The sequence below is a fragment of the Lepidochelys kempii genome, chromosome 2 (genome assembly GCF_965140265.1).
Source record: "Lepidochelys kempii isolate rLepKem1 chromosome 2, rLepKem1.hap2, whole genome shotgun sequence".
Classification (NCBI taxonomy): Eukaryota; Metazoa; Chordata; order Testudines; family Cheloniidae; genus Lepidochelys; species Lepidochelys kempii.
The window spans coordinates 238168155-238181274 of record NC_133257.1 but is presented as its reverse complement, the minus strand read 5'-3'; the positions used below and the strand labels follow the sequence as shown (position 1 = coordinate 238181274).

Genomic DNA, 13120 nt, shown 5'->3' with positions numbered 1-13120 from the left:
GGGAAAGTACCCTGGAATGACCCAGCACCTTATGTATGTGTTTAGCCAATCTTTTTTCCATAAATTAGAAGCCCTTGGAAAAAAAACATTGTGCAAAGCTCCCCCTCAGCTTCAGAGAATAATTAAATTGTAAAAGTGCTGGTTAAATGTGAAATATGGCTGGTTGTAAATAGCTTCTGAGACTAGAAGCGCAGTTAAGGGTGGCTATAAGTACCGAGAACAAGGAGCTGCAGGAAGAAGTAAATATGAATCTCCTGCTATCCAGTTACAAAATAAAATTTGACAACCTTGATAAAAGAAACACCAACTGACACAATCTCATGACGGTTTACAGCTTTAATTTTACAAGGCCAAGAGATGAGAGTCCAGAGACTGAGAAATAATGAGCAGCACTTAGTGCCCCGCTTGGTGTTCCCGGGCACAATCAGCAGCAGAGAAGTTGAGGCTTCCCCAGAGTAAGGTTCAGCAAAGCCTGCTCCCGAGTTGGGGCAAACCGCCCCCGTGGCCTCTCCCCTCCTGTAGCCACTGGCACTGATCCCACTTTCTTGGACGCTGCTTTCCACCTGGCGTCCTGTGGCCGCAGGTAGGCGGGATAGAGTGAGTCCGGGTAGCCAATCGGAGCATCTCTTTGGTTTACCTTTCCCAGCCAATGAAATGGCTGGCTTTGGTAGGCGGGGCAGGAGCCTGCTCGCGCCATTCCACGGCCAATCAGGAAGTAGCTTTCCCTGGCAGTTACGGGGCTGGTCGCTCTTCCAACCCCCCGCCCGTTCCCCGCCCCTGAGGGGAGGAGGCCCTGTCCGGCTCAGCCCCCAGCCGTTCGAGGCGCGGCGCGGCGAGGCGGACGGGATGGTAGCTGGGTGGGGTGGGATTTTCAGCTAGAGGAAGCTGGAGCCGCGTCTCTCGCGGAGGCCTCGCTGTGCTCAGGGCAGGTGAGAGCCGGAGGCCGAGCCCCGCTGGCCGTTGGGCGCTGCCCTGGTTGTTGGGCTGGGGGAGTGACGGCGGGAGGGGCTGCGAATGTGGCGCTGGCAAAGGGACTGAGACCCCTGGCAAAGGGTCTGGGGATGCGAGTGGGGGCTCCCTGCGCGCGCCCCCAACAAATCGGGGCAGGTGGGGGAGGGGGCAGGTGCGTGTGTGGGGACGGGGCGGGGAGGCTGCTCCGGGGATGTCCTGGGGCTGGTGGGGGCTCGCGACCGGGGATGCCCGGAGGGGTCTGTGGGGGCCCCTGGGCCGGATGCCCTGGGGAGAAGAGCGCTGTCGAGGGGCCGGGGATGTCTTGGGAAGGGGGTCTGTGCAAGGCTGGTGTGTCTGAGCTGTTTCATGACGACTTCAGAGTTGATCAAGCTTGTTAGACGTTGGTTTTAATTGTTTGCCCTTATGCCCGGAGCTCTCTGAGCCGGGATCCCTGGGTGGTGGGAAAGTAAGAGTGTCACCTGACTGAGGAGTTGGGGTGTGCAGAGAAGGAGGCTGCCCCTGCATAGGCTTTACATAAGTGGTAGTCAAGGCTGGGGTGCTTTTACGCAACAGACTGGTACTGGTGTATGGGAGGCAATCTGTCGTCAAATCTGGATTTTATTTTTGCTGGTGGATGAATGGGAGGAGTGAATCGTCTCAGTGTGGGCTGGTGGGAGGAGATAGGAGGGACTAGCAACAGGCCCACTTGTCAGGTTGTTTGCACGTTAGGGCAAGGAAGCATCCTTTGATTCCTGATTAGCTGCCCATTAAATTAGTATTTCCAGACAGATACAAAAGCCTTGTTTGTCAGGAAGCAGATTCCAAGATGTCACCAGTAATTCAACATCAGTTCGTTGACATGAGAAGGCAGATGTTACAAGGAAATGCTCCTGTTAGTGTTGAGTAGATTGAATTTTTGTTAGCACAAAGATTAAATGCTGTTCTACACAACAAAGCTCATTTTATTTTATACAATCTCACTTTCTTTTTATGAAAGCTTGTTTATCTTTTATTTCAAATGATACTTTATATTTTAGAGTGCCATAATATGGGGAGATGGTTGTAATTTTAATACTGCACTAATCTTTGTGCATAATATAATCATACCTAGCTCTTTTATCTCAGGTTTTCATCCATAGACCTCAAAGTGCTTTACGCAGGAGATCAGTGTCATTTCCCCCATTCTACAGATGGGGAAACTTAAGATACTGGGAGGTGAAGTGAGTTACCCAAGCTAACCCAGCAGGCCAGTGGTAGTGTCAGGAATAGAGCCCAGGTCTCCTGAGTTCCAGTCCAGTGCTTTCTCCACTAGATTGCATTGCCTCTCCATGGTGTATGAACTATAAATTTAACTTGATGGGTCAACATGTAAGGGGAGAAGTTCCTTTAATTATGTATAGTGCTGCAGCCATTTCTTGTTTTAAAATGTAAGGCACCACTGGGAATAGTTAAGGAGAATTAATTTATAAGAAGTAATGGATGTGAATAAATCAGTGAGTGACATCAGACTACATAGCTAAACTCAGGAGACCTATTAACTTTAATTTATAGGTCACTGGTACCATGAGGTATTTTCTGTGAATTGCTTAAAAATAACTTACTTCACTTCTGTGAAACAAACTCCTTACGGATAAAATATGTGGACATTAATAAAACAAACAGCAGGCAAGTCTTAACGGAGTTTATAAATAAGATTATTCACTCGTTCAACTGTGTGCAAAGAACACAAATTGTGTTTACTGTGAGTTGGAAAGGGTGGCGGGCAGACCCAACTTCAATTTTCTATGTTCTCTCTCCTGAAAACATATTTCCACCTTTATTTTAGTTTATAGTCATAACAAAGCATCTCCCTACATTTCCAGGCTACTCTTAGGTCAAGCCACAGACTTCTTTAATAGTTCATTTCCTCACTATTTATTCTAAAATGTTTGGGGAAACTTGAACAGCAGTAAGTAAGTATTTTTCTGTCTGGAAAACTTACCACCTTGGACACATCTACTGACTTCACCATATTCTGATAATAGAGAAAATCAAATATTTTAAAAGCCCATTTAAAAATAAAACCCCTTTCCTCAATAAGAAGGTTTTTTTTCCAAGTCTCTAAATGCATGTAATCTGCTTGGTGGTCATCTTAAATTTACATTTTTTGAATCCAATTTGCACTTAAATATTTTAATAGTTGATTAAAATCTATTGGAACACTTCACTAAACTCTTAATTACTTTGCTCATTTTGTAGTACAGTATTTAACAAATAGAACAACAGTTCTTAGAAAGCTCAACTGCTCAAAGTTTTAAATGTCATTAGTGAGATTTGTGGTTTTATCTTGGTTATCTTGGTAAATGAAGGTACTCCTATCAGAAGGATTTACTTACTGATATAGTAGCAGGTTGAACAGGTATGTTTGCTGGCTATGTGTAGAAATTGTCACTTTTAAACTAAATACAGTAGTTAGAATTTTTGGAGTTCATGCAATATAAAGTCATCTGCAATGTTGCTTTTTGTGCATTGTTTTTTATCTGTTGCTTGTTGTATTTGTAGAAGTATTTAGTCATAAATGAAATCTTGTCTGAAATAAAGTAACATTTGCTTGTTTTGTTGGCTCAAATTGTCAGGACATAATCTCCCATTCTACTGTACTTGGGAATTAATTTTAGCATAAGCTAAATGATCCTAGTAGGATTGTGCAAAGCCTGCCTTCATTCAGAATGGTTAACTATACCGTGTTTGTAGTCTCCAGAAGTTGTCTTATAGCAATACTTGATTTAAGGCTCGTCACTTTAAGTTTTAATAAAAGAGTTGGTTTGTATTGTTCTTGACATTTCAGTTAAAACTTTTACTCTGATTTAAGGTTTCCCGGTTGTGTTCATAAGACAAACATTGTAGCACTGGTGTGGAGTTGAGAATGAAATTGACTAATCAATCTGATCAGAATGAAAATATGTAAACCGCCAATACAGAGAAAAGTAAACTAGATTTGTTTTAGATTTGAGTCCACAGTGAACATGAGTGTTCCTTTTTAAAATAAAAGTTTGCTTCATATGTGCAGGTATAGATGGAAAAAATAAAGCACTCTAGGGCATAATGCTAATTCTGGAAACTAGTCTTCATACTATTCAAGTGTCAAACTTAGGTAATTGGTATTTCAGAAGGGCACAGTGTAGAAACCTGTACTTTGGAATATGAAAACAAGGGCAATAAAGTACATACCTTTTAAAACTTTTTTGCATTTCTAGCAGGTCTTAAAAAATTTACAGAACCCTGGCTATACTGGAGAATATGTCCAGTAGCTAGAGGCCATTATGAAAGTTGCAACTCCTCCTCAGCATTGTGCTTGTAAAAACCAGCACACTCCTCTTTCCTGAGTGCCTGGGGGAGGGTGCTGTCACTGTCACTGGAATCTGCTGAGATACCTATCTCTTCTCTTGACCCTGGCAATTCAGGAGTTGTTTCAGTTTTAGACAATATCTTTTCATGTGCTTAATCTCTCCCTCCTTTTCGGCTCCCTCCCCACTTGTCTGAAAAACACCCAATGCCCTGTGCCCCCAGAGTCAGTGACTGGCCTGTGAGGAGGAGGGAGCAGCTGGGAACTGTGGGCTCAAAAGGAGCCCCTATAATTCAGGGAGAGGGCAGCCTTCCTCTGCACAAGGCTCGCTGTAGAACAGACCTTTGGAAGTATAGCAGGTACTGTTATAATTTGTTCGGAGCAGTTTGTATTTGTTTTATTGGAGTATTTTTTTCTTTTATTTGAAAGTTGCTTCAGTGAATTCATTGTGGGATTTTATGTCAGTGGCTGCAGCCAGGCACATTCTGTGCAGCAGCCATGCAAACTTGTACTGGCACAGCAGCAAGAACTTATTCCTGAGTCCTGACCTGCAGTACTTGTGCTGTTCCTGCCCTATGCCTCTTAAAAAGAGATTGCTGTGTAAATGATTGGTCTCTGGCTTGGTCGCGGGAGGTCAGATAGTAGTTGCATTCAGTAGAGGAGATTTTTTGGGGTGAGTGCTTGTTGTGAGAAGAGCTGCTGCTGCTTCAGCAGAGTTCAGGATCTCAACAGGACAGGTATCTCCAGCTGTGGAACATCTCTCTTGCATGTTTATGAGCCAGACCAGGTGAGAGCCCATAGGTGCTGAAACTAGAGGTGTGGGGGGTGCTGCTGCACCCTCTGGCTTATAATGGAAATCACTTCATACAGGGTTTACAGTTTGGCTCTCAACACCCCTACTGTAAAAATTGTTCCAGCACCCCTGTGAGAGCCAGAGCAGGTTGAACAGTTATCTTAGGAGCTCTGCAGGTATCAGAACATGGGATTGGTTTTGGTGAAGATTAGCAGCTTCTCAGGCTGGCACCACTTCCTATAAATTATCTCCAAACACCTGTTTTTAACTCACTGTGCCTTGGTTGCACTAGCTATCTCAGGACTCTTTCCTCACTTCCCCAGTTGCTACTCTAGCTCTTCGAAGTGTAGTTTTCAGATCCCCTCTTCTTCCCATGTGGAGCAGAAAAGCTTGGTGCCACAAAACTTCTCTATTCCTAGAAGCAGGGTTTATTTGCTGTGCTAACCTAATTTGGTCTTTCCTATACTAGAGAATTTTGGTGTTGCATTCACTACCACATGAAATACTTTGTATGTCAAGACTGCTTACAGTGTACAGAGATGTTCATATTGCTGTTGATTCGGCATTTCCTTGGAGCAAGGCTAGGCACTGTTGCCTTTCATTGACCCTGCATCGTTGCAGTACCAGTACAGACAGACAACCAACACTGGTATAAGAGCTGTATCAATACAATTAGATTTTCCAATGCAATGCTCCTGCCAGCCCAGAACGTTAGCTTGGTCACCGTTCAAATTGGGCGCATGCAGTTCTGAGAGTAGTTGAGGTTATTCTGTGGCTTCAGCTCTGTCCATTTCTTTCTCCATTGCTGCTCTAAGTTGCTTCACGTCCAGAGCAGCATAGGAGGATGCAAGAATAGAATTAAAAATAAGGCCTTATTTAGAACTTAAAAAAAATTCCCCTAAGGGATTAATTTGGAAAACAATGAACAAAAATCAAAGGCCAGATGCATGGCCACATACAAGCAAGCCCTCCTCCCTCATATGTGTTTGCATATCTTCACTAGCAACGTTAAAGTGCTGCCACGGCAGCACTTTAATGTGGCTATGTAGTCGTGGCGTAGCGCTGGGAGACCGCTCTCCCAGTGCTATAAAAAACCCACCTCCACGAGCTGGTGCACTGTTGACACTGACACTTTACAGTGCTGAAACTTGCAGTGCTCAGGGGTGTGTTTTTTCACACCCCAGAGTGAGAAAGTTGCAACGCTGTAAAGTGCCAGTATAGAGAAACCCCAAGGGTTTCCACAGCAGTCCATCTCCCTCATCAGCATTTCCCATGCTCTTTATATCTTAAAAAAAGAACATAGAATAAGTTCACTCGCTAAGAGGTACAGAAAAGCTGCTTTGGTGCTCTCCAAGTAGATCCACTTCACACTTCATTATCCACTTGTCCTATCCCTCTAGCCCTTGAGAAGAGGTACATCGTGCAGGGTCCACATTGCATAGCATTTTTTGTTTTGGTTTTTGTTTTGAAAGGTGGGTGAGAGAGAGGGAGACTGGCTTGGACACTTAGGAACAGTGTGAACTCCTTTTGGGCCTGGATCCTCCCATCTTTGGATCCTAGGGAGATGGAAAACATTAGCTTATTGCTTTTACTTTGCATCTCAGTAATTTGAAAGAATAGCAAAATTAAAATGAAAAGATAAATCAAGCTTATTGCTTTTTTGGCACTGGTAATTAAGGTGTTCAGCATAATAAGGGGATCCATTGTCTGAGTCACTCTGGCAACTGATCAAGGGGAAGCTTCTGATTCTCCATCTCATTTGTTAGGTCTATTTCCTGCTCCTCATGGTGCATGAGCTAGTGCTGGATAGAATTGCTTGAAGCATCCATTGGAACAAACATTATGTGAATGGGTATAAAAGTACACTGTGTAATAGACACTATGAAGTAATGCACAGTGCTATGCTTTCAGGACATGCTACTTATGGATGGGCATTTCAGCTCTTTTATGCCAAATGTATAACAGTTTCTGGACAACTGTAAGTGCACTATACTAATTCTAGTGTTTTCAAAATTATCCCCTGACTTTCCACAAGTGGAGCATGGAGTTACCTGCATTTGGCAGGGGATTGAGCAGTTGTACAAGTGAAAAATGAAGTGTCCTAGAGGATTTATTTGCAATACAAATCTTTCCAAGTGGAGGAAGGCTTTCACATGAGAAATTTCTTGTCAAGATTTATATCTTACTATGTGTGCTAGTGTTAAAAGCAAGCATATGACATCTTGTGGATGTTTTGACTATATGCCTGTCTTGAGTGATTTCACTGAGAAGCCGCTGGACCTCATTTCAGTGTTCAGTTAGCTGATGTGTAGTTATGCATTTAACCAGAGTGATGACATTTACAGTCTTATGGGACAAAATTGGGCCTGGGTGGTTTTTAGATACATTTAAAATCTAGGCAATTTAAAGAGTCTCTCCAGGAAACAAGACTTTCCCTAAGTTTTCATACCTTTTTGAGAAGAGGAAAATCATCCTTTTATTTTCCGATGCTTAAAAAAGCATGGTTTAAATAACATGAAATAGAGCTCTGTAGGTTATCTATTGGTATGAAAAGAAAAAAAAATGTGTTTAGCGAGTACTATCAACTCTCTGGGTAGGACAGATGTCACAATAGTATTGGGCTTTTCTTTGTTTGTTTCAGGCTCAGAAGATTGACTCTTGTGCGTATTCCCCCTTGGTGGCATCATCAATCCATCCTAAATGCTGAGAGTAAGTCAATCTTCCAGATAGAATGATTACTTGATAGGTACTTCCTGAACCATTGCTTTCTGATAACACAGGATTGGATTCAAATTTCTTTATTTCTATTGTAAGGCTGTAAACATAACAGTATGGATTAGTATTGTCAACTGTTTTAATTGCCTTAAACCAGGGGCTGGCAAACTTTTTGGCCTGAGGGCCGCATCGGGTTTCGGAAATTGTATGGAGGGCTGGTTAGGGGAGGCTGTGCCTCCCCAAACAGCCAGGTGTGGCCTGGCCCCTGCCCTCTATCTGCCCCACTTCTCACCCCTTGATGCCCCCCCCGGGACCCCTGCCCCATCTACCTCCCCCCCAGCTCCCTGTCCCCTGACTGCCCCCCACCGCCCCATCCAACCCCTCCTCCTTTCTGACTCCTCCCCCCACCCCCCGGGACCTCTGACCATTCCAGCCACCCCTTTTCCCTGTCCCCTGACTACCCCTGGAACCCCTGCCCCTGACTGCCCCCTGCTGCCCCATCCACCCCCCCTTCCTTCCTGACTGCCCCCCTGGAACCACTGCCCCCATTCAACCCACCTGTTGCCTGCCCTCTGACCACCCCAACCCCTGTCCACACTCCCAGTCCCCTGACCACCACCCTGAACTCCCCTGCCCTCTATCCACACCCGCCCCCTTACTCCCTGCCCACAGCCCCTTACTGCGCTGCCTGGAGCACCGGTGGCTGGCGGTGCTACAGCCGCGCCGCCTGGCTGGAGCCAGCCACTCAGCACAGAGCACTGGATCAGGCTGGGCTGTGCAGTTGTGCTGCCCCAGGAGCTTGCAGCTGCGCTGCTCAGAGCATTGCACTGGTGGTGCAGTGAGCTGAGGCTGCGCGGGAGGGGGAAGAGTAGGGGAGGGGCTGGGGGCTTGCCTCCTGGGCCAGGAGCTCAGGGACTGGGCAGGAGGGTCCCGTGGGCCGGATGTGGCCCACGGTCCGTAGTTTGCCCGCCTCTGTCTTAAACATTTGTTTAAAGTGTCACAAGTGCTTTATCTCATGAGTTAGGATGCAGTCCCTGACTTGTTAAGGTCATTGTAGAACATGTATAGTCGGGGACACTCCCATTTTTATGGTACAAAGTTTCCTCAGAAAAGGAAATATCAACTATATCAACATCAGCAATATATCCTATTGCAGTCTGCCATCATTACACTAATAATAAAAATTGTAGTATGAAAATATTTATTACAGTGCCGGTCCCTACAGAATTGTTTCAGAACTATTTGTGTCTTCAGATTTGCCAGTGTGTCAATTCAGTTTTATCTAAAGAGATTACAGAAGTTTACCTGCATTTCATAATAAACCGTTTTCTGTACTGATCTCCACTTCTAAAACTGGAGTCATTCCAAACTGAATGGAGTAGTTCCATGTGGAACTCAAACACACAGAACTACTGTTTAATAAGTTATATTATTCATACAGCATTATTATATAGTCCACAGGTGGCCAAACCATGGCTTGTGAGCCACATGCGGCTCTTTTAAAGTTAAATTGTGGCTCCCTGCCCATTCTCTGCCTACCAGACTGTGGGGGCAGTACTTGTGTCTTCTGCACTGCAACGGTGTGATGAGGCTAGGGGCTTCTGCTATTGATGAGTGTTGCCTGCTGGGTGGGCACAAGTTAAAGGTTGTACCCCCCTCCCCACCCACAACCTGAGTCATGATCCCCCTCCCAACTTACTCGTAGCAGCCACTCCTTGAGGCTCTTAGCTCTACAAGGAGAGGCAGTGGAAAACACCTGGGAGTTGAAGTGAGGGGGTGGCTGCTTTAGGCCTGTGGGGAGAGGCACCAGGAAAAGCAGCAGCTTTCTTTGCAGCTCCCAGCTGTTTGCCATTGCCTTTCCCCATGGCCAGCCGTAGTTCCCAGCTTTCTGGCTCCAGCAGCTGCTGTGCAGGGATGGGGCCAGCAAAGCCTGGGAAAAATCAGGGGAGGCACACACCTGCAATCTCTGGCTTCTGCCCAGTGTGTTGGAGAGTCTCGGGGCTTCAGCCCCACAGGGTGTGCCTGCCAGGGCTTGAGGCTTCAGCAGGAACGGGCTGAAGCCCCAAGCCCTGGCAGGCACATCCCAACTCTGAAACTACTGAAGATGTGGCTCAGAGGGTCATACGTTTGACGTCACCCCTGTTGTACATCATGAATAATACCTAAAAGAAAACAGACTTAACACTTTGCTAGTTATATACTAAATACAGCAGATTATAAATATTATGCAGCTTTCACATGCACAAATGAGAAACAGCAATTTACAAAATAGTATTAAACTGCAGACACACAGATAATAAAACATTGCTCTTTTCATCACTTTGTCTTTATTTTGTATAGTGACTTAGTGGCAAAATAGAGTTGGCCAGGCCTGTCAAGACAAATTTAGTGCTCTGGTACATCATGTTTGCTGGTACCCCACTCCATCCTGTTTCACCCTCTGGTATGCTTTATTGCAGATGGGTTCAGTAATATAGTTATCTAAGACAGAAACTTTCACTAAAACTATATTCTTGAAATATGGACTCAGTTGTAAAAAGATAATGAAGCTGTGTTTAATTGTCAGTTCCATAGGTTAGGAAAAATGCATAATTAGATCTGACAATTCCCCCTTTTCCCTAATAGATCAGTCTATTCCCATCAATTCAGCCCCCTGTCAATTCTGCCAGTATAGCCTCACCTCTGCTCCTGGGATTCTTCACACCCCCAGAGGCAGAGGTTGGAGCTCCACAGGGGTCTCCAGCCCACTCTCCCCCTCTCAGGCTTAGGGTGGCAGCTTGAACTGCTCCTCCACCCCACCCCACTTCCTTTTACCAATCACCACATGCTGCAGGGAGGGAGAGGTGAGGAAGAGGGAGCAGAGAAGTTGTCCCTGCCCACAGGCTGGGAGAAGGGAGTGGATATCCCCTGAGCTGTATGGCTCTTTCTGCTCGCTCCCTCCTCTCCCACTCCCATTCTGCAAGAATAGGGGAGGGAGAAGACAGAGCTCACTCTCCTGGTCCCTGCAGCAGCTGTGATTGGTAACCACAGTTTGGAAACTGGTGCCTAGATATAGGCAAATTTCCTTGATGCTGGTGACACTGTGCTGAATTTTGCTTACCCTCAGACCATCAAATATGAAGTGTGTATACAAGTCAGGCACAGAAAAAAAGAAAGGGAAAGTAGAGAAAAACTGCGGAACAAGAAGAGGGAAAAGAACTCTAGAATATTTTGGATGGAAACCAGGGCATGGTGAAGGAGAGAAAGATGATGGTAATTGTTTGAAATCTGTATCTGCAGGAGGAGGAAGAACATTTAGAGGATAAGGATGAACATGAATCATTTAATTTTTCTGTTAAGAACCTTCTTTCACGTGCAGTGCCTATAAAACATGGTGACATAAACAGATATGTGCTTCATATCTGCACAAGAAAAATCCACCCAGAAAGGGATACCTAAGGAAAACAGTTTCCCTGTGTGCTTCTTTCCTATAGCTTTTCAAATGGAGAAAAAATTGAACTGGATAGCAGTGATGTAGCATGCTGTTTATTGCATTCCATATTGACTTTTCCCCAGGATGCAGCAACTCGGGGTGTTCTTTCTACCTTAGTCCCGCTAAGTGGGTGGACTGCAGATCAGCGCTGCATGGGTGGCTGGTGTAATAGACCAGGGGAGGTAAGCCTCCCTTGGTGCAGCCACCGCCAACCTGCCACCGAATGCCTGGGCCATGGTGGCCCTGCTTGTGCTCCATCTCTTTCCCTTCCTTGCTCCGCCCCTTCCCCAAGGCCCCCGCCACTGCCTCGTGAGTCCCTTCTCACTCCTGTCCTCCACTCTATCCCTCCTCTGTGCCGCTCTCCACCTCCCTCCTCTTCTTCCCGCGAGACCCCACTGCTCATTGCAACCTCACTGCCCCTGTGAGTGGGGTGGAAGAGAGGGACATGGCGGGCGGGGCTGGGGCCCGGTAGAGGTGGAAGGTGGGCAGGGCTGCAGGTGGAAGAGGCAGGACAGGGAGCTGGCCTACCTGAGGGGAAGCTTCATCCACCTACCATGCACAGCTGTGTAAACAAAACCTGACCACAAAAAAAAAAAAGCACTGCACATATAATATAGTGTGTGAAATGGATGAATACAAGAAGAAGATTAAAAGATGATAAAACTATCCACTCACTACTGAAGACAAATTTTGCGAACGAAAAAGAAAAGTGGAAGGAAACTCTCTGAAATACATTTTAGATGTTTTATGTCTTGAAGAATGAGCATTAGCTTTCTGTTGCTTGAGTGGCAAGCTGGGTGATGAATCCAATGGCACTTTCTTGGATGTTACTGTGGTGTTAGCCAGGAATGACTGGATTTTGGGTGATCATGCTGACGATGTGAAAAAGACACAGGCGCAACATTACCTGAGCCAAAATTAATTTATTCAAGAATGCACAGGGCAGTGTGAAAACAGTCTGAGGTGAAGCTGAAGAGGCCAACTACTTTTCAGTAATTTCTGATGCTTCCAGACATCTCGCACAAGGAACACACACTGTTGATCAGATAAATTCATCAAATACCTACTGTTATTCAGGAACGCTTTTTTGTGCTTCAGAGACTTACCAAGAAGACTGCTGAGGAAATAGCAGAAATGATTCACAACACCATGGTGAATATGGATTAGATTTCAAACTGTTGTAGTCAAGTTTATGATGGTGCTGTGCCAATATGGCAGGAAAGGCCTCTGGAGGTCAGGCAATACTTCAACAGAATCCTCGGGCACGTTTTTCTCCACATGGATTGAATACTTTGAACTTGGTTTGTGCTGTTTCAGCTGAGTCATCAATTGATTGTATCGCATTCTTTGGATACCTTCAGCCATTGCACAGTATTTTCAGCACATGTCCGATAGCAATGGGAAAGTCTTGATTCATTCCACTGAATGTTAGTTATGCAGTGGACTGGGTGTATTGATTGTCTGTGTTCTTTTGCCAAGAACCTGAAAGGCTTACAGATGGCATTGAATGAGTTGTCTGAATTAAGCCTGACTGCCAAAACCAGAAGTGATATTGCTGGACTGGTAATATACATATAGTTAACTTTTGATGTTCTATTTTCCTCAGTTTGGCTGAAAATTCTAATCACCATCAATGAATGGAATTTGGTCCTTCAGCATGGAGATGCTATGCTTGATGTTGAAAGAGACAGCACTGAGGACTTCTCGCTGAACTGGCACAATTGTGAGAGAAATGGAATGAAATTTATGATGAATGTGTTCACGTTGCAGCAAAACTTTGGTATTGATTCTCCAGGGGCAACACACGCATCCAAAAACAAAGGTGATGGTGCAGGTAACCAAGACAAGCCTGTAAAGGACACTT

General features: G+C 45.3%; 1 protein-coding gene across 7 annotated transcripts in view; it reads left to right on the top strand.

Annotated features, from left to right (window-relative positions):
- The first annotated feature begins 789 nt into the window (after positions 1-789).
- MPP7 (MAGUK p55 scaffold protein 7) overlaps positions 790-13120 on the top strand; it is a 337800-nt gene continuing 325469 nt past the window's right edge. For 3 of the 7 annotated variants that reach the window (XR_012157600.1, XM_073334348.1, XM_073334347.1), the window contains exons 1-3: positions 790-929; positions 7711-7778; positions 12863-12979. Coding sequence is in view for 2 of the 7 variants with exons in the window: in XM_073334348.1 (XP_073190449.1) it covers positions 12925-12979 (55 nt within the window). In the remaining 5 variants the exon portion in view is untranslated. Of the gene's footprint in view, positions 930-7710; positions 7779-12862; positions 12980-13120 lie in introns of those variants that run through there. The other 4 variants (XM_073334349.1, XM_073334353.1, XM_073334350.1 and 1 more) reach the window with 3 other exon arrangements.